Source organism: Vipera berus (genome assembly GCF_964194415.1).
Source record: "Vipera berus genome assembly, chromosome: 1".
NCBI classification, from domain to species: domain Eukaryota; kingdom Metazoa; phylum Chordata; class Lepidosauria; order Squamata; family Viperidae; genus Vipera; species Vipera berus.
The window spans coordinates 295,214,873-295,235,302 of NC_138202.1; the positions used below are offsets into that span (position 1 = coordinate 295,214,873).

A 20,430-nucleotide genomic window follows, 5' to 3' on the forward strand; every position below is an offset into this window, starting at 1 on the left:
AGAAGAGCCGCTCGAAAGGAAAAGTTCCACAACTTCAAACAGAAGTCCGAGTGTCTTTAATTTAAATGCAACAAAGTGGGATTTACTAGTTACTTCCAATACGTGGAAATGCAGGGGCATTATCTCACTATCTCAGGGGTCGGCAACCTCGGCTCTTTTATGACTCGTGGACTTCAACTCCCAGAATTCCTGAGCCAGCATAGCTGGCTCAGGAATTCTGGGAGTTGAAGTCCACGAGTCATAAAAGAGCCGAGGTTGCCGACCCCTGCACTATCCTAATACACAGTTACGCTGTAGCTGTGGAAATAAACGCTCGGCCGCATCTATAATAAATTTATATTGGGCCTTACAAGCCAAAACCCCAATGAGAATCAGGAAGCGGTAGGCAGTCAGCCTTCTTCAACCGACCGGTCTCTATAAAGTGGGTTCCTCGGCATCTCCAGCAATCGATAGAATTGTTTTAATACACATTCGGATTGCTCCAAATTTAGAAGGCTGACAAAAAATGCCAATACGTTCTTTCTCAAATCTCGAAAGGGAACCCGAGGGTTGCTTTTTTTAAAAAAAAATCTTTTTCTTTCCAGTAGTTGTATTTCTTTTTTCTTTTTCTTTCCAGTAGTTCTGTAAATAAATAATACATAAAATAAATATTTCGTCAGTTTACGAAATAAATACCCCGCAGCTTCAACCACCATTAAGCAGGCTGGAGGGCGGAGACACCCCAACCCCCGCCTACGGAAGCAGGAATAGGCCCAATCTGCTGATCAGGTGACTTAAAGCGAGCTCTCCCTAGGACGGGTCGGCAACCTCGGCTCTTTTATGACTCGTGGACTTCAACTCCCAGAATTCCTGAGCCAGCATAGCTGGCTCAGGAATTCTGGGAGTTGAAGTCCACGAGTCATAAAAGAGCCGAGGTTGCCGACCCCTGCCCTAGGAAATCGCCTCAGGAGGCGGAAGAGCGCACGCCGCTTCCCCTTCCGCCCTTTCACTTCGAACAGGCGACCGAACATTGGAGAAGCGGTTTCTTAGCGGCACTCTGCTTCCGGCGCGGTTACGTCACTTCCTGCGGACGCCGAAGGCTCAGCTCCCTCTCCTTTTCTCGCTCGCTCGCTCTCTCTCTCTCCCCTTCTCCCTTTTTCCCCTCCCCCTTTCTCCGGACCCGGATGCTGACTGGCGGCGGCGGCGGCGGCACCTCTCGGGACTGTCACTGAGCGGCTCCCGCCGGGCCTCTCGTCCTGCGCGATGGCGGCGGAGGAGGCCGGGGGAGCGTCTTGTTCCTCGGGGCCGGTGTCGAGCGGGCCGGGTCCAGGGCCGGGTCCGGGTCCAGGTCCAGGGCCGGGTCCAGGCCCCTGCGAGTGGTTGCTGCTGCGGGACGGCTGCCTGCGTTGCGACGCCGACGGGCTTTGTAGCCTGTGTTACCACCCGGCGCTCAACGCCATCCTGGCCGTGACCGCCCGCGGCGCCATCAAAGTCATCGACGGCACCTCGGGAGCGACGCTGCAGGCGTCGGCGCTCAACGGTGAGGGGGGGGGAGAGGGAGGGAAATAGGCCGGTGCAAAAGGGAAGCCCGTTGAGTGGCGGGAGGGGGGGCGGGAGAGTCCGGGAGAGGCAAGCGGGGCATCGCGGGGGTGTGGAGTGAGAGCGGGGGGCGTTTGGGGGTGGGGGCGGAAAGGAAAGACCGCCTTGTCGTCGTCCCTGCCTCTTTTCCTCCCGGCTCGTGGTAGCTTTTCGACCTGTCCCCGGGGTGTGAATGGTGGTGGCGGCGGTTGAGGCTTCGGGGCCTGGAAAGTCCCGTTGGCTCGCTTGACGAGAGCGCGAAGGCGAGCCGGTTGTTTCCTTCGTCCTCCTCTTCAGCGCCCGGCCGCTTTTATTCTTGTCGAATTGTGACTCGGGAAGACGTAGAGCCCAAGCCAATTAAAAGGCCGGCGGAGTGGCTCGGTTTGAGAAAGAGGAAAAACAAAACGTGGAAGTCCCGAAGTTGCCTTGCTTTGCCCTCCCCCCACCTCCTCCTCCTCCTTCACGGCTCTTTCCCACTTCGCAGGGCGTTTATTTTAAAGCAGGGGTCTTCAAACTTGGCTCTTTTATGACTTGTGGACTTCAACTCCCAGAATTCCTCAGCCAGCTTTGCTGGCTGAGGAATTCTGGGAGTTGAAGTCCACAAGTCATAAAAGGGCCAAGTTTGAAGACCCCTGCTTTAAAGCAGGGTTCCTCAGCCCGCTGTGCTCCGGAAATGCTAGACCTCGGGTGCCACCGCTGTCATTCCACATGGCAGTGCTGAAAGGAAGGGTAATGTTGTCCAGGAGAGACAGAATCCCAGTTTGGGGAAAGCTATTTCAAATTCTGACTTATTCTCTCCTTTCCCCCACCCCCGTTTTCTAAAACTATGCCCTGCACCAGTTATTAAGAGAGAAGGGGGAAAGGTGTAAGTTTCTTTGAAAGCTTTCTTAGAAATGAGTATCCATGTGGTAGCTGGTGATTACAAGCATTATGTGTGTGGATAGGCTGTAATTTACCAATGTCTGACTCTATACTATGTATAATAGGCACTAGTACAGATTGCACATAATCTTTGCTTGAATTGTCTGTTGGTAATAACACTGAAAGTGTTACTATACTAAAAATGCAGACACCCTTAACTAGATTGGACAAACATTGGTCAAAGATTTTTTTTATTATTATTATTAACACTTGCACTAGGGAAAATTTGGTGGTAATGCTGTGTTTCTGTATATTAAATGTTACAACTAAGCAGATTTCTGCTTTTCCTATAATGCTATTTTGAAGTAGAATATAGCAACATGTTGAAGTAGTTGTACATTATTACCCTCTGTAGAATTTTGTTATATTGGTCTTTTTTTTTAATGGCATAGATTTCAACGTTTGAAAAATGTGTTTAAGACGGGGAAATGTAATCCTAGTTTATCATTTCTTAGTACGCATTGTATTTTGTAAAGGTTGTGGTAGTTTCTTTTGAAGAATACTAAGACTATATTTATAGTGAGAACCAAAATACCTTGGATAAGGAAAATTTTGTATAAAAATAATTTAAAACTAACTAACTATAGAACATTAAGTGTTATGGTCATATGAATTATGCTTTATTTAAATAGTTGTTTTAAATGCCACTTTTCTGTTCAAAATGAGTGATCAAGTCTTTACAAGTTAAAACAGCATAAAACATGAAAAAATAAATCACAAATAATAAATAATGTTAAAGGCCTTGGTAAAGAGTTTTACAAGTTTTCTAAAGGTAAACAAAGTAAAGTGACAAAATAAGCTCTCCTAACTGTAGGTAGATCTGAGAGGAAAATCTGTTACTCAAATCATGACCTTTTTTGGGACGTTGTTAATTAGCACTAATGCCTTTAGTTATACTTGAAAATCATTTGACAACCAATGCAAATTTTTCAGTATTATCTAATTATGGGACATCTGCATCAAAATTGCAACAGTACTGAAAAAAGTGACTTATGATTGATTTTCACACTTATGACTGTTGAAGCATCCCCATGGTCAGGTGATCAAAATTCAGATGCTTGACAGCTGACTCATATTTATGATGGTTGCAGTGTCTTGGGATCATGTCACACCTTTTCAGTGGAGAAGCCAGATTCACTTAACAACCTTGTTACTAACTTAACATCGGCAGTGATTCACTTAACAACTGTGGCAAGAAAGATTTAAATGGGGCAAAACTCACTTAACAAATTTTGGGGTCAGTTGTAAGTTGAGGACTAACTGTAATCAAACTGGGATATTGCATTGGTTACCGGTTGTCCTCCGGGTGAGATTTAAGGTGCTGGTACTTACCTTTAAAGCCCTACATGGCTTAGGCCCGGGATACTTGCAGGACCATCTGCTGCCGGGAACGACTTCCCATCGCCCAGTGTGCTCACACAGAGAGGGCCTCCTCAGGGTACCGTCGGCTAGACAATGTCAGCTGGCGACCCCCAGGGGGAGGGCCTTCTCTGTGGGAGCACCAGCCCTATGGAACCAGCTCCCCCCTGAGCTTCGGATGGCCCCAGATCTCCGGTCCTTTCGCCGCGGCCTCAAAACACTCCTTTTCCATCAGGCTGACCTGGACTGACAGGGATTTTAATTATGTTTTTAATTTTTAACTTTAATTTTTAACTTATTTTAATTTTAATTTTAATTTATTCTACAGGGGCCATTAATTTATTTTTCTTTTAACTTCTGTATTATTGTATTTTATTGTTGTTAGCCGCCCTGAGTCCTTCGGGAGATAGGGCGGCACATAAGTCCCAATAATAAATAAATAAATAAAAATGTAATTCTTGCCACTACCACAATCAGAAAAACTGGTAACAGCTGAAAATCAAGTATATTGTAGGCTTATTGTTTGAGTTAAACTAATGGTTCATCACCATCATTACTTTATTGAGAAATCTTTTTTGAATTTCAGTAGTGAATTTCAATTTGTTTTCTTTTATTCAACTCATTATCAGTGTAAGCAATGGTCAAGTATAATGATTGCTTCCTTGGAATGAAATGGAAAATATTTTGGAGCCATATATCATCAGAATACTAATAGTATTTCAGACCAAATGTGAATGACCTATACCAGGGGTGTCAAACTCAATTTCATTGAGGGCCGCATCAGCATTGCGGTTGCCCTCAGGGGGCCGGGTGGGTATGGCCAGGGTGGGCGTGGCCTACTGGGTGGGCATGGCTAGAGTGTGTATGGCCTACTGGGCGGGCATGGCCAGCTCTACATCGTTCGAATCAAGGGTGCCTATGGGGGCCTGGGCAGGAGTGGGACAGATCTGAGGGTCTCTGGCAGAAGGAGGGTCTCGGCCAGGGCGAAGACAGTGGGGGCCGTTCCCTCACTGTTTCCAGGATGGCTTCGCGGGCCACATGAAACCACTTCGCGGGCCGGATCCAGCCCCCGGGCCTTGTATTTGACATGTCTGACCTATACAAATAGTTTCATGTAAACATGAACAGCATACAAGAAAAGATGGAATCCTGTGGAACAGCATAGGAAAGTGACTTAAGTATAGAGCTTATATCAGGACATGGCTTGACAGGAAGGGCCAGAATCACTGCAATTCATTTCCCTCAAGGTGCAGGTTTACCAGACCATCTAGGATACATTGAACGATTATTTGAAAGTTACCAGTGTTTGAGGAGAACTAGAAGATCTGATATAGTTTATCAGCTGAGTAGGTTTGCCATTTTCCTAACAGAAAAGTTGATTGAGGTGGAAAGAACAACTTCAACACAAAGCGTTTTCATGCAATTGATGTGAAACTCTGATGGGTAAAAATTATTATAATATGCTATAAAATTTATTTAAAAAAATCTATTGTGAAACAGCTATTTCACTTTGGCCACTTAGAGTACAGTGTTTTTTATTAACATAATTCCAATATTTTTGCTTTATAATATAATCTAGGAAATACATTACAGTGTGAGCAGCCCCAATCTTACCTTGTTTTCCCTTTTCTTTCTATGTTGAGAGAAATATATTTATTGCTTTGATTTTTTTTTCTTGTTTGCGTTCCCTTTTCTAATCTCTTCTTGCTTACCTGAGCCTGTCCTTCCTTCCTTCTGCCAAGCAGAGAGAGATGGCTTGTTTAATTGCTTACAGTTTTTCCCTACTCCTTGCCTTACAGAGAGAGACATATGGCAGAGTAGATCCAGTCTTCCTCCTTGGCCACTGCACCTTTCCCCCCTCAGCAACGCTACTTCCAAGCCCTTCTGCTTTCCTGCTGCCCTGGCCTGCATAGATTGATTCTTGTCAGAGAGCAGCACTAAGCATAAGAGGCATTAGGGCATCGGTTTCATGGCCTGGCCAATCAGACTTTTCAGTTGCAAGGGGATCTGCCAGGTCAAGCTGAGGTGAACCATTAGGCCACTAATGCCCAACTCCCTTTTCCTGGAGTGCACCTTGTGTCTTCTCTCAGCATCCTCTGTGCTTATCTACAAACTGTAAATATGCTTCCTATCTCTGATCCAGGCAAAGAACATGTTAATTGCCATCTAGTCATAGCCTAATTCTCAGATCTCATATAGAGATGTTCAGGGTTTGCTAGGCTAGCACATGCTTAGTGGATAAATTGGCTGAGTTATTTTTGTGGCATTTGCACTTTTTCTATTCATTAATACAATGGCTAAAAATGGCATCTTTCTGATTTTGCATTTTTTTTACCAAAATGTAAGTCTTTATGGGAGGATTATGTAGGAAGTCTGATTTATTTATTATATATCATATTCAAAAGCTGCCCATCCCCCTCTTAGAGTAACTTTATGAAGTTGCTATTTGAGGTTCCATTTATTTATTTAAAACATTTGTATAGCCACCCAGTTTAAAACCAAACTCTGGACAACCAAAGAATAAAAAGATTTGTGCAAATAATAAAAACAGAACAATAAAATGAAGAACAGAAACCTGGCATCACAACAAATTTCTCTAGTGCAGCCCACAACATTCTCATACTTCATCCTATCTCAAAGTGTGTGGAAAGCCAGCTTTTAAATGCTTAAAGAAGGTTAAAAAGGTAAATGCCTGCTGGCTCTCATGGAAGATGGTGTTCTATAGCAGTCCAACCTTTCGGGCACCATGGACTGGTTCCATAGAGAGACGTTTTTCCCACGGACCGCAGGGTGGGTGGTTTTGTGTGCTTCCTGCATCCCGCGGATGGGGCTTTGCTTGCTTGTACGGACTGGTTGCTGGCATGCCGCGGTCCAGTACTGGTCCACGGACCGGGGGTTGGGGACACCTGTTCTATAGGGTAGGGCTGCAATACAACGGAAAAGTCCTATTTGTTCACTATACTCCTTCACTTTTATTATTAGAATTTGTGATGGAGATGGAAATAACTTAAGTACATCTTTTTTAAAGTATGTATAGTTTTAGCACAGTATTTGATAGTTGAAAGAAATAAAGTGGCAAGGGGATTAATAGTTAAGACTTGTAGAATCTTTTCAAACACATATCACCAATCTGTGCTATGCAATACATGTAGAACGTGCAGAAAACAATTGTGGGTGGAAAGCTTCTTTTTTAATGCCTTGTGGAGCCAAATGGGATAAACAGCCTGCTAGATATCGGGAAATGTCTGTGGACGTATTGGTGCCCATGAAGTCAACATTGTCACCACTGGTCCAAAACCAATAACTTTAGTCTGAAAAATTTCTTCAGCTGTACTAGAAGTACACATAAGAGTGCTTTTCTTCCTTCAGCAGTACTATAAGGCAGAGTTCTCCAACCTTTCCGGCTTTGTGGACTGGCTGGGGGGGAGGGGGGGAAATGGATGGTTCCGTGCGAGTGGTGGGCAAGCACGCGCATGCATGCTTCCATTTGCACAAGTGGCGGGCAGGCACACGCACGCAGCTCCACTTGCGCATGCACTTGCCCACTACTACCGCCCACACACTCCCCTGTCACTTCCATTATAGGAAGTTTCTGAAATGTTTCATATTTGGGATTGGAAACAAAGCTGTTTATACCTAGTACTGTTGATGTATGTTGTGATTACTGTTGTTACTTTATTTTTACATCTACTGTGCTGAAATTGTAATGAAGTTATTTCTTTATCAAATTTATATAGCTAGCCATCTCATGAGAAGTGACTCTTAATAGTTTCTATTTTAATGTTGTTCGTGAATATAGTGTATGAAGCAGGACATACAGATGGTAGAAGAAAGAAGGGTTTATAAGGAAAGAAGATTCTTACGACATTTACGATAGTTTTTTATAATTTTATTAAAAATATTGCTAACAGGGATATGTAAAATGTTCCATACATTGTTTCATACATAGAACAATTAGTTTTGATTGGTCCAAGTCTGAACTGAAATAAGAGTTTGAATATGTTGATACATATATGGAACAAAACAGATTCCAAATACAGACCAAGACCCGATTATTCCAGACAGAAGTGGTTTGGGAAAAACAGGAGGGGAAAAAAAGAGGCTTGAGGGATTTCGTTAGTGACACAATGTAGGGACATTGGTTGCAATAACTGAGCACAGTCACCATAAGGAAGTGGTTAGGCCGGTGGGCTATGCAGTGCTTGCAGATTTTTCATTACTGCTGAGACCATCAATTAATACATAGTGCAAGATACTGGTGATAGTTGAGGCTGAGGAAGGGAAGAAAAGGGCTGGGGAAGCCTAGAAGGAGGCAGGTCTGTGGGAGTATCTTATTGGAAACTGCTAAATTGAGAAAGAGACTTGGGTTGTGTGTAACGCATGTCATATACGTCTGATCATCAGCTAATATTCTGATAGCTTTCTGGATTTAGTTTCATCCAAAATCAAGAAAAGCAAAAACATTCTGCTGGAAACTCCTTGTTTAGCTATCTTCATCTACTTCAGAACACTTTTTTTGTTTCCATCAAAATAACTCATCAGTTTGATTGCTTTTTAAATTGTAACCTTTCCGTGCTATTTTTACTATATACATTAGACCAGGGGTGTCAAACTCAATTTCATTGAGGGCCGCATCAGCATTGCGGTTGCCCTCAGGGGGCCGGGTGGGTATGGCCAGGGTGGGCGTGGCCTACTCGGTGGGCGTGGCTAGAGTGGGTATGGCCTACTGGGTGGCAGCTCTGCATCGTTCGCATCAAGGGTGCCTATGGGGGCCTGGGCAGGAGTGGGACAGATCTGAGGGTCTCTGGCAGAAGGGGGGTCTCTGAGCCAGGGCCAAGGCAGTGGGGGCCGTTCCCTCACTGTTTCCAGGATGGCTTCGCGGGCCGGATCCGGCCCCCGGGCCTTGTGTTTGACACGTCTGCATTAGACAATATGTATTTAATTTTTTTGCACAGTTCATTTTATGCATTCATAGTCTCATTTCATCATTCCCTATTCCACATTCCTCATTAACATCTCCATATATTTTGTAGCAGTCTATAGCATACATCTTTCCATTTTGTTCTAACATCTTCCACATTCTCTTTCGTTAAATCTATTCACTCATTCTGTCTGGGTATTAATCGAACAGTTTTTCATTCAGGCCTTGTATTTTCCTGTGTGATAGTTCTGTTTTCATTGTTGCTTGGTTTACTTTTCCCCATTTTATTCTATGCTGTCTTGCACAAGTTGAGCAGCAAACAGTTCTCAATTAACACATTTCTAGTGATTTTACTGGCTTGGTCATAAATCAATCAGCAGGTAATACAAGAATTGAGAAGGGTAGTTCAGGCAGAGAAAGAACTACCTGTGTTTCCCCGAAAATAAGACCGGGTCTTTTTCTTTTTGCCTCCAAAAGAAGGACCAGGACTTATTTACAGGGGATGTCTTACCTCTGGCACCGACAGCCCCGCCCAGCAGGTCCACTTCTTCTGTGGCTGAAGGAGCAGTTTCATTCTGGCCTGCATTTTGAATCCGTAGCTCGGTTCTCAGCTGCAGAGTTGAGCTGGACTTGGTTGTGAGCATGAAGAGACTTAAGACTGATGGTGCACTTGACCCCTCCTGCGGGTTCAGCCTAGTCATCTCCTACATTGTGACTAACTTAACAAATGTGGTGATTCACTTAACCACAGTAGAAGGAAAGGTAAAACAGGGCAAAATTCACTTAACTATGGGTATTTGGGGCTCGATTGTGGTCATAAGTCGACAACTTGTGCTGCATTTGGACAAGGGTTCAAAAATTTCATCCCAGATTGCCCAGCTTTGTGCCACTTTCAGTATAATATGTTGCATTATTAACTAGCCATTTGAATACAATTATCTTATTATACATGTTGTTTATCTTTAGATTTTACCATATTATTGTGTATACTATGATATACACACACAAACGTACTATTGGATGTTTTACTGTGTCTGGTCTTAAAGCTGTAATAAACAATTTGATTTGATTTGATCTAAAGTTATTCACATTTTCCTGCAGTTATCAACCAACTATATGTTTGGGCTGCAAAGAGTGAAAGTGAAACTAAGAAGGAGAAGCAGTGATTGAAGACCTAGTAGTGGAGAATTGTTTCCTACAAGGGAAGGGGTTATGGAGCTATTATGTAGTTTGGCTCTGTTTAATTGAAAGAGTTAATATCCTCTCATCTCAAGGAGCCATGCTGATCTCTCCTGATCCACTCTTTTTATCTGCTGGGGTAAATTAGAACATCCCTCATGGGTTGCCTATAGCCTTTTGTCTCCTGAAATGAACTAGGTTCACCAATTCAGCCTCTGAATCAGAGCCAATCATAATACATATAAGTAGCCTTTGTTTAGAGACTGCAATTAATTAAACCAACTCAGGCCTAAGTGTAGCAGGGGCAAAGTGAAAATTATGTGTCTGTGATGTGCTTACGATTTTACTTCAGCTTTCCTTTGCTTCTTGCTACTTCCCTCAGCTGAATTGAGGTTCTTTCTCATTCTCTTTGAGGATATCTTGGAATGAGGTATATAGGAAGTCCTTAACTTATTACCACAATTGAGCCCAAAATCTGTCTTTAAGACAGTGATTAAGTGAGTTTTACCTCATTTTATGTCTTTTTTGTCACAGTTATTAAGTGAAACACTGCAGTTATTCAGTTAGTAATATGATTGTTAAGTGAATCTGGCTTCCCCATTGACTTTGCAAAAGGTGATCACACAACTCCAGAACATTGCGACTGTCGTATGAGCCAGTTGCCAAGAGTTGAAATTTTGTTCACATGAGCATGGAGATTCTGCAACAGTTGTGTGAAAAATAGTCATAAGTCACTTATTTTAGTGCCATTGTAATTATGAATGGTTACTAAATGAAAGGTTGTAAGTCAAGGAGTACCTGTATGCAAATAAAAATAAGAGCAGGTTATACGTGCATTGGTATTACTCTGTACTTTGACACTTCATTTAGAATTTGCAGGATAGATATCAAAGAACAAGAATTCTAAGACAGACTAGATGGTAATATATCTTTAAAAAGCTTTATTAAGAAATTGTCCCTGAATATATTTATGTGTTAAAAGGGAGGGGGGCAAGACAAAGAGGAACAGTCTGGAGCTGAATAGGAGACAGGGAAAAGAATTACAGTAGCAAATTCCTAGAACATGCCAACCTATATATGTTAGTGTGAGAGTAGTAAAGGTTTAATCCGGCAAGATTCTGTCTGTTGGGTATAGGCAAATAAAGAACTGAACTTTGGCTGGATTGCTCTATGTCATTCTTGAGCTGGACCTGACTTTCTGTTATTACTTCATAATAAAGTTAGCTTATCAGGTTGTGTTTCCTGTCTTGTCTACCTGATAAAACTGACATCAATCTTGCAAGTCTCTTCCAAGCAGAGGAATTTCAGGAATGTCCTCTGATCATAAAGGAATTCTGCTATCTACCAAGCATCTGACAGTAGCATTGTTGCAACACCAGCAACTACTAGATGTGCAGATGATTGATTTGCAGAATGCTATAATAAAACTAATGCAACTGCTGGGGCAGAATTTGCCCCAACCCATGGCAGCGCAACAAATTGCATCTCAGGCAATGCTTCTGCATTCCCTTAGAGCTTGCCAGAATCAGGATCAATTCTGGACGTTCACTGCTCAGTGTGAAATGTGTATGGCAGGCAGACCAGTAGGGTTTTCCACTGATCACACCAAAATTATTTTTTGATTTAAGTTTGCTGAAGGAAGCAGCAACTCATACATTGAGGGAACCATCTGATATTGCACAATTACCAGGACCTCATATACAAACCTGAAGCTTTGGCAATCCCCTACAAGTTGGAAGATCTGGGAGCTGAAGCAGAGTCAGAATAAGGTCATATATTTTGAACATTAAATTACTTGCTGGCGATGTAGGGTGGAATGACTTACTCTTGACTGACCACTTAAGAGAGGGTTGGCTGAGGACCTAAGAGACAAACCTATGAGGCAAGGCACACCAAATAATCCTGGAAGAGCTACGACAGTGTTGTGTAATAATAGGCATTACTGGAAGAGTTATGGCAGAGAAGAAATGGAAAGGGGAACCTACAGTCTGTTTTCCCCCATATCACCCTCTCCCAACAGCCTCCTCGGAATCCAGTACAGGAGAAACTGTGCAGATCGGATCAGCCAAACTCTGTGTCATCCGGAAAAAAAGCAAAGAAGGGATCAGTGGTTGTGCTTTTTACTGTGGGGCTCCAGGACTGATAGCCAGATCATGTCTGTTAAAAGCACCAGTGTCTTAAACTGCAACAAAACTTGTAAATCAACAGGGTGCTTGTCAGCAAGTACCCATCTCATTTCATAGCAGCAAACCAGGGAGACTTTGCCAAACCCCCACCCTCTGAGGCTCCAAACGGGTGATACTCTACGACTGAAAAGAGCTCAGCAAGCAAGCATAGTTAATTGCTCCTGTTACCGTTATTTTAGATTCTAGGAAGAAGGTGGAGTTTTCTGCTCTTGAAGAGTCTGGGACAACCATAAATTTCATAAATATAGAAACTATAGAAATTAAAGTGGCCTATAGGTAGTCCTTATTTAGAACCACAGTTGGAGTTGGCATTTCCATTACTAAGTAATGCTGTCATAAAGCACAACGTCACGTGACAGCATTACTTAGTGATGGTAATCCCGGCAATCCCCATTGCCATAGTTAACCAAGAGTCATAGATCATTAAGTTAGCATCCACCCCAATCCAACCCATACCTCTAGACTTGGTCCCTCCTTCCCATGAGCCCTGGTAAGATTAGTTATTACCTCTTCTTTAATCCGCCCAAGCCGTTTATCTCCCCTTCCCCCATCTCTGCCCTTTTGGACACTGCGCTCTGCCTTACAGGTGGCAAATAGCCCCAGAATCTCATGCCTCAGAGGCTGGTTGCCACGCTATTGATCACTGGCTTTTTGGAATTAGATGGATGTTTGGAAGGTATTTTTTATCAAAGGTATCCTGAATAGGTTTTTGGATTGTTGAAACATACTTGTCTGTACCTATAAACATTTCTTCTATTTTAAAAAAAAATAGATTAATACTGTTTAAAAAATCCAAGCTTTCTGGCTTTTTCAGCTTCATTTCAATTATTTCTCAAAATGTATTAAAATAAGGAAAATAAGTACCCCTACACCTGGAGGGGAGGCTACAGTATTAAAAGTTAGAGTACTGTTCATTGATCTTCAAATGTAAATGTTTCGGTAGCAGGAACGTCATTAAAATCTTCTCAGAAATCATGCGTAGTCTCCTGCCATGATAGGCTTTCCATTCTATAATGAGTAAGAGGAGATTGTAATATATTTCCTCAGGATTCCATGGATATGCTTTCTTGATTTGAAATAAAATGTCTTTATTTTATTGTTTTGCTTTTCACATTTTACAGCTAAGCCAGGTGGTCGGGTGAAATGTCAGTACATTTCTGCAGTGGATAAAGTCATCTTTGTGGATGATTACGCAGTTGGATGTAGGAAGGATCTAAATGGCATCTTGTTGTTGGACACAGCTCTGCAAACTCCTGTTTCTAAACAAGATGACATAGTTCAGCTGGAATTGCCAGTGACAGAGGTAAGTGATTAGTAGTATTTCTATTACGACTTCTGCAGGAACCCCCCCCCCACACCAGATTCTCCTAATTCTCCTTTAACTTTTTCCTAAAGAATATATGTATTTTTATTATAATACTGTTACTATGCTGGGGAAAAAAGACTTCGCCTTTTCCTCATTTGCATGTATTTATCATGTGCAGAGTCTGATTTTCATCATATCCGGGATCTCTCAGTAATCGTACTATGAAGTAGCCTGGAATCTGCATCTGATCAAAAGAATTGATAATTAGGCTGATTGGTGGTAAAGTTCAGGATACATGAAATCTAAATAATACAATGGCTTCCACTTTGTTTTCAGACTGATTTCAAGTTGATGATTGCCTTTTAAAAAAGTTGAAAATGTATTTTCCTGCATCACCTTCCTCGATTAATAAGATTTATGTAACAGGAGAGTCATAATGAAATACGTTTTTGTCCCTGTTTAAAGTCAGCTATAGAGAGACTGGAGAATATATTCATAGACCTATATATCACTAATTAATGTCCTTTTTTCTTGTTTGCAAGTATTTTAATTAATTTTAGCTATTGGTATATTTGAGAGAATCGGTCATGGAGATCCATTTAACTTGAATAAGAATAATTAACTAGGAAATAGTATTATGTGTGCACACTAGCTTTTTGCCAGTTGTGTCTGGATGATAACAATTGGATGAAATTCAGTCAAATAGGAATGCCTTTGTTGTTGATCATGGAATCTTGTTTTAATATTTTCAAGCTTGCAATTTACCACAAATGTTACTTGGGGATGCATATCAATACAGAATATAAGAAATACAATGGCTCACTATGGAACAACATTTTAAAAGCATGGATGAATACAAATCTGATGACCATTTGTCTTAAATGTTTGATTAATTTATTACTAATAATAACATTATTGGGTTTTGCACCTACTGCAGAATTTCACCTTTTGCATTTCAGGCCCAGCAACTGTTGTCTGCTTGCATAGAGAAGATAGATGTGTCAAGCACAGAAGGATATGATTTGTTTCTTGCACAATTGAAAGATGGATTAAAAAATACCTCACATGAAACAGCAGCGAACCACAAAGTTGCAAAGGTAAGAAATCTTATCACTGTTTTTAAAGCCACAGGGTTATGTTCCTTGCTGCTGCTATTCTATATTTGATTTTTAACAGTTGTTTTTCCTTGCAATGAATCTGCTAGTCAAGGCAAATATGCCATATAATGGTTGGAAAGGAAAAGTTGGACACTTTGTGTTTAGTTACCATCATGTGTTTATCATACAGAGAGGATGCGTGTATTTTTTAGCCATTGTTTCTGTCTTAACATTGGACAGTAGTCCCTTCATAGTAAGCAAAAGACTGAAAGGGAAATTTTGGAATATTTTATACAGTTATTCTTTTTGAGTGAACTGTTTTCAGAACAAACATAAATGTAGTTTTTATGTTTATATTTGTAGGCTTGAGTGTCGGCAAGTCCTTCCACTATCTGTGTTGGGCAGGGCTGCTGGGAACAATAAGTCACCAACATCTGGTGGGCCAGAGGTGTACTATGTTTTCTCTGTTTCAAAGCAAAATATCTCAAAGATGCTGGTGTGCCATACTTATTTTTAAAGGTCTTTTATACTCATTAGCCTTTTTGTCTTTTTATTGTGTTTGTGTCCTAAAAATACATTCCTTTGTGTTTTGGAAGCTGAGATCTTGTAGTCAATGACTCAAATTTAATTTAATTTAATTTATTTTTTTAGTGGGCAACTGTTACGTTCCATCTCCCTCACCATGTATTGAAGTCTGTTGCCAGTGCCATTGTAAGTGAACTCAAGAAAATAAATCAAAACATTGCTGCCTTACCTGTAGCTTCATCTGTTATGGATAGATTATCTTACCTCTTGCCCAGTGCACGACCGGAACTTGGTGTGGGGCCTGGCCGATCAGTGGATAGGTATGGAGAAGTTAATTCACATTTTTAAAAAGCTGTTTTACAGTTTGTTTCATTTGCATGTGTATTTTTAGTCTGCTCTGAAGCAATAGCACAAGGTTATTGGGGGTGACAGATTGGCTGTTGTCAATGCTATGTCTGACAATTCCTCCGGATGAGTACAAAGAGGCAGAAGGCAGAGAAATGGTAGGTTGCTTTTTAGAATTGTAAGTTTTCTGTGTATAGTCAGCATCACATGATTTATGTAAAGGAGTCACTATAGCAGGCTATATAAACTACATACGGGCAAGAACTATATATTGTGGTGTTAGTTGTGATGTTATCCCTTTGGATAGGTTCCTTGATACCTGTAAGTAAAGCCCCACTCTACAGAATCCTATTTCTACAAGTACCCAATTTCACTTGGACTCCACATGTTTCTTTAAAAATAAACGTGCAGAATGGTGCATATCCAGCATCCAGCTGTGCAGAAAGAAAAATGCTAAAGTAACTTGGGTAGTAGGGAGCATTCTTCCTAGAATATTGATATATTGTAAATGGTTGGGCTTCCTTGTCGAGCCACTTTGCATCCAGGACACAGTATTCAAAATTCCCAGCACGTCTAACATTTGAGACTGGCAATTTGTCTGATGATTGATAGTCTTCCTGTTTTAGTTTCATGAGTAGAGTTAGAATGGTTTTAGACTTATTTCTGGGTCATCTGGTATAGTTAATCATAGCACATCTTAGATACTCAAGTTACTTTATGCAGAAAAACGTGTGAAGACCAGGCACTATGCTGTTTTGTTTATTTGTTTAGTTTGTGGAAAGCAATAACATCCATACAGGACAACATAATTAGTATTGCATTTTCAGGTAATTTACATATGTTTTTAGATATGTAAAACCAATGTGAAGATTAAAAGCTGGGGTGGGGAGGCTCTTGTTAAACTCAGTGAATAGATACACATCTTTGTGCTGCTAGTTTTGGTAATGTATTCTCTGTAAGAAACTAATTGTAGGGAAGCACATGACTTATGGTTTATCCATTCCTGTTTTTTGAAATAATTCATGAAGGGAAAAACCAGAATCCGTAAGCATGCAGAGGTAGAAGGAAAAGATTGCTGCAGCCTTTTTTAAAATTTTGCAGACTGGATGTTGCATTGCCATTATCGTCATCATACATACCTATGAATTCACATGTTAATTTTTTATGTGAGGAATGGGAAGCAATCACTATTCTGGGAATTAACCCTTAATTGTGAGCATGTATCTATGGTGGAATACAGATTCTATGAGGAAGAATTACAGAATGAGTTAAGAAATTCAGCAGATGGAGGAAGAAAAATACGGGTGATTGTTTAAGTTGTGGATTTTATGAGAAGGATGCAAACAGTAAATATTTTCCCATTTTCTGGAAGGGACGATGGTCACTTAAGACTGGAGAATTAATAACAGCCAGGCAGCCTTCGAACTGTTTTAAATTTGTAACTGCTTTTTTCTTCTTCCAAGGTCTTTAATGTATAGTGAGGCTAACAGACGGGAAACCTTCACTTCATGGCCTCATGTAGGTTATAGGTGGGCACAGCCAGATCCCATGGCTCAAGCTGGGTTCTACCATCAGGTAAATAAATAGATTTCTAACTGAAATCATAGCAACGTATTATTCTCAATGCTGTACAGTATATTCAAATACTTTGTCTTATGAAAATACATTTGATAGTTTTCTGTTGGTCCTGACTGCGCCTTTAATCCTTTAAAGGAGTCACATGTTCAGTTTTTCAAAAATAAACTTTGCCCTGAGGGCAAAATAAATTATCACAAACATTTAATTTTAAAAATGCTACAATTCTAGTCAAATGTTAATAAAATATAGTTTTGAATCCATATGCAAGGCAACTTAACAGGATTTAAGATGGGGAACAGCTACATAATTGTCTTCGCATGAGGTGGAGTTTTAAGTTTAAAATACTGTATCCCATATTTGACCCTGAAATCAGAAATAAGCCACTTCACAAGCATATTAATGACGTCTTGTTTAATCTCAGTAAATGGCATCCTCTGTGTAACCTCCTTAATTAAATAGGAGTGGGCCTTACCAGTACTTGATTAGAAGGACTCCAAGGAATAAATAAAATAAATAAATAAATAAATACCAAAGCTATAGACTAGACTGCAAAGACTGCAAAGTGGAAAACATCCCAGAAGATGGCAGTGGCAAGAAAACTCCTCGAAAACTGTTTTATCATGCCACTTTAAAAAACAAAACAAAAAAACTAATGCATACAAACATGGGTAGGGGGAAGCACCCCTCATCCCTAAACAGCTTTCCAACTCTCCCAATATAGCTTGTTGCCACCACTTTCAGCAAATAAATTATTTCCTCATGTGACCTGTGCATGTTCATGAGGAACATGAACATGTATGTTTTCTGGCTAACTGGGTTTGTTTCAGAACAACCTGCAATCCTGCACCCTCCTATCTATTCACTGTATTCACAACAGTCTCTGAGGCTTAATATACAAGAGCCTTCTAGAATTATAAAGAGCCCTGAGGTCAGCAGACAGTTCTTAATATGTTATCCTTCTGGTTTCTTGGGTTGTTTTTTTTTATTACTTAAATATATTTTAAAAAGAGGGACAAGAGTATTGACTTTTCTTTGTTAGGTAATTAATTGAAATATGCAATCTTTCCCATATTTTTATTTTACTATGCCAATATTTCTAAATAGAGATGTAATAAATAAAACACTATTTAAATTATACAAATGGCATATATAAATTATTAGGGACAGGATTTCATGCTATATTATTTTATTATTAAAAAAGAGCAAACACTTTTGTAAAACATCTTTGTTTTAAATCAGGTAATTCTTGAATATTTAACTTTGACATAGAACTCTATACTATTCTTACTCATTGATTTTGAAAGATTGTAGGACAAGAGCTATGATAGTTGTGGCAAAAAGTCAGGAGTCTGGTAGCACCTTTTCTGACTAACAGTTTTTATTAAAATGCATAAGCTTTGGGAACTGAAATTCACTTCAGCTAGTAATGTGGCCCTAGAAGATCATACAAAATATTTTTTTAAATGCAATATTGCAGGCTAGCTCACTGCCAGGAGTTGGATTCTGACTGGCTCAAGGTTGACTCAGCCTTTCAAGGCTACTAAAATGAGGACCCAGAGTGTTGGGGGCAATATGCTGACTCTGTAAACCGCTTAGAGAGGGCTGTGAAGCACTGTGAAGTGGTATATATGTCTAAGTGCTATTGCTATTAACTATATTATATATTTTATATGAGGCCCAAGACAATTTTTGTTTGCTCAGTGTGGCCCAGGCAGGCCAAAAGGTTGGATACTCATGGTTTTTGGCCTAGAGTGGCTAGACTGATGTAGGATTTAAATTCGGATGAGGTGAGTGAAGAGGCGAGAGCAAGATGGATCAATTATGTCAGGCAAATTTCCAGTACTTTTATCAATTGCCAATTGCAATATGTTAAAAACCTCTTGGGTTTGCTAAAAATTTCTCAGATAGTCTGTAACCTTTTGATTTATGCAAGTGCAACAATTACTCCTCAGTAGTGGAGTTAAAAGTCTCATTTTTTCAAATAGTTATTTTGAGATCTGCTACAAAATGTCCTGGGAGAGCGAGAAAGGCTAGTAAAGCATCCAGCTATAGTAGGAGCTTCTAAAGCCTTTTTCTAAAGACACCAGTGATTTCCAAAAGAGAATAGTTGCATATGACTATTCTACCATGTCCATAGACATTCCACGTGTGTGTGTGTGTGTGCGCGCACACACACACACACACACACACACACACACACTGAGGGCGGGGGAGAGGTTTACTCTTATTATAAATTTGTGATTTTCTCACTTTGTAACAGCACAAGAAGACCAATATTGTTACATGTAATATACACTCTGTAAGATTATCCCCAGGAATTTGCATTTATCCAGAAGATATTTTTCCTTTCATTTTTGTATGTGTGTGTTGAGATAGTAGGTGAAGATAACTTCTCTGCTATGTGTATTTGTATATATGGGATACTGTATTTCGCATTTAATATTTCATTTGTTGCTCTCGCTTCTCCCACAGCCTGCATCATCAGGAGATGACAGAGCCATGTGTTTCACATGTAGTGTATGTTTGGTATGCTGGGAGCCAACAGATGAACCTTGGTGAGAATGTAATATTTTAAACCTATCTGCATTGCTTTCTGTTCTATATGTAAGAACAATTTCTAACCCTTAGAAATTGGGTTAGATCTATTTAGACTTTTTTTTGACATACTTAGGTTCACGTTTGAGTACAATATTTAAATAATTAAAAATCTCAAAATGTATCATAGTATTTTCTGACAGAATGATTTTAGAATTTAATATTTAAATATTAAATAAAATATTTTTGAATGCTCAGTATTGGGCACAATTTCCATTTGGGAATTTTAGTCTTATTTTAAAAGAACATAAGAGTATTTTAAAAATTAGACTGAATAATGATGTCTTTAGAGAATGGAATGAAGAACCAGCCAATATTCCTAATCATCATTCTTAAATAATGCTTGTAAGGAAATTATAACTATTTCAGAACCAATGATTTCCCATTAGTGTTCTGGAACTTAGGGATAACTGAGTACATTATACTCCCTTTCTTATTTCCCAAATTGTAAGTTGATATTAAGTTATTTACACACCAATTCACAAATCTGAGAGAAAAAATGTTGATAGGAAGTATCTATTTTTCTGATCACTCATCTTTATACACTTGCTGCCTAATATGTTGGTTTTCTTTCTCCTTTCCCTAAAATGAGCACTTTTATGCATTCTTAAATTGTGAATAAAATCTCAAAATGCTGGATTGTGAACAAGTACAATAATTCCATAGTGGTATGAACACATGTTATGTGAACATTTAGGTAAACATTTTTCTTCAAAATCATGAATTTGACATGCATTCAGATAAAAATTAAAAGTGAATGAGTTCCTTAGTGCTTTCTGGATCCATACTATGAGAGATAAGATGGGGGAAGTACAGCTACCTGTGTCAGTGACTATAGAGTTCTAGAGAGTCATCTTAGCT

At 40.1% G+C, this 20,430-nt stretch overlaps 1 protein-coding gene across 2 annotated transcripts in view; it reads left to right on the forward strand.

The window, feature by feature from the left end:
* Positions 1 to 1,193: 1,193 nt before the first annotated feature.
* Positions 1,194 to 20,430, forward strand: part of BIRC6 (baculoviral IAP repeat containing 6) — a 153,745-nt gene continuing 134,508 nt past the window's right edge. Inside the window, exons 1-6 of one of the 2 annotated variants that reach the window (XM_081313639.1) lie at positions 1,194 to 1,519; positions 13,245 to 13,426; positions 14,389 to 14,526; positions 15,178 to 15,371; positions 16,860 to 16,971; positions 19,447 to 19,529. In XM_081313639.1, the coding sequence (XP_081169765.1) occupies positions 1,243 to 1,519; positions 13,245 to 13,426; positions 14,389 to 14,526; positions 15,178 to 15,371; positions 16,860 to 16,971; positions 19,447 to 19,529 (986 nt within the window). In that variant the 5' untranslated portion in view covers positions 1,194 to 1,242. The remainder of the gene's footprint in view (positions 1,520 to 13,244; positions 13,427 to 14,388; positions 14,527 to 15,177; positions 15,372 to 16,859; positions 16,972 to 19,446; positions 19,530 to 20,430) is intronic. The other variant, XM_081313638.1, reaches the window with a different exon arrangement.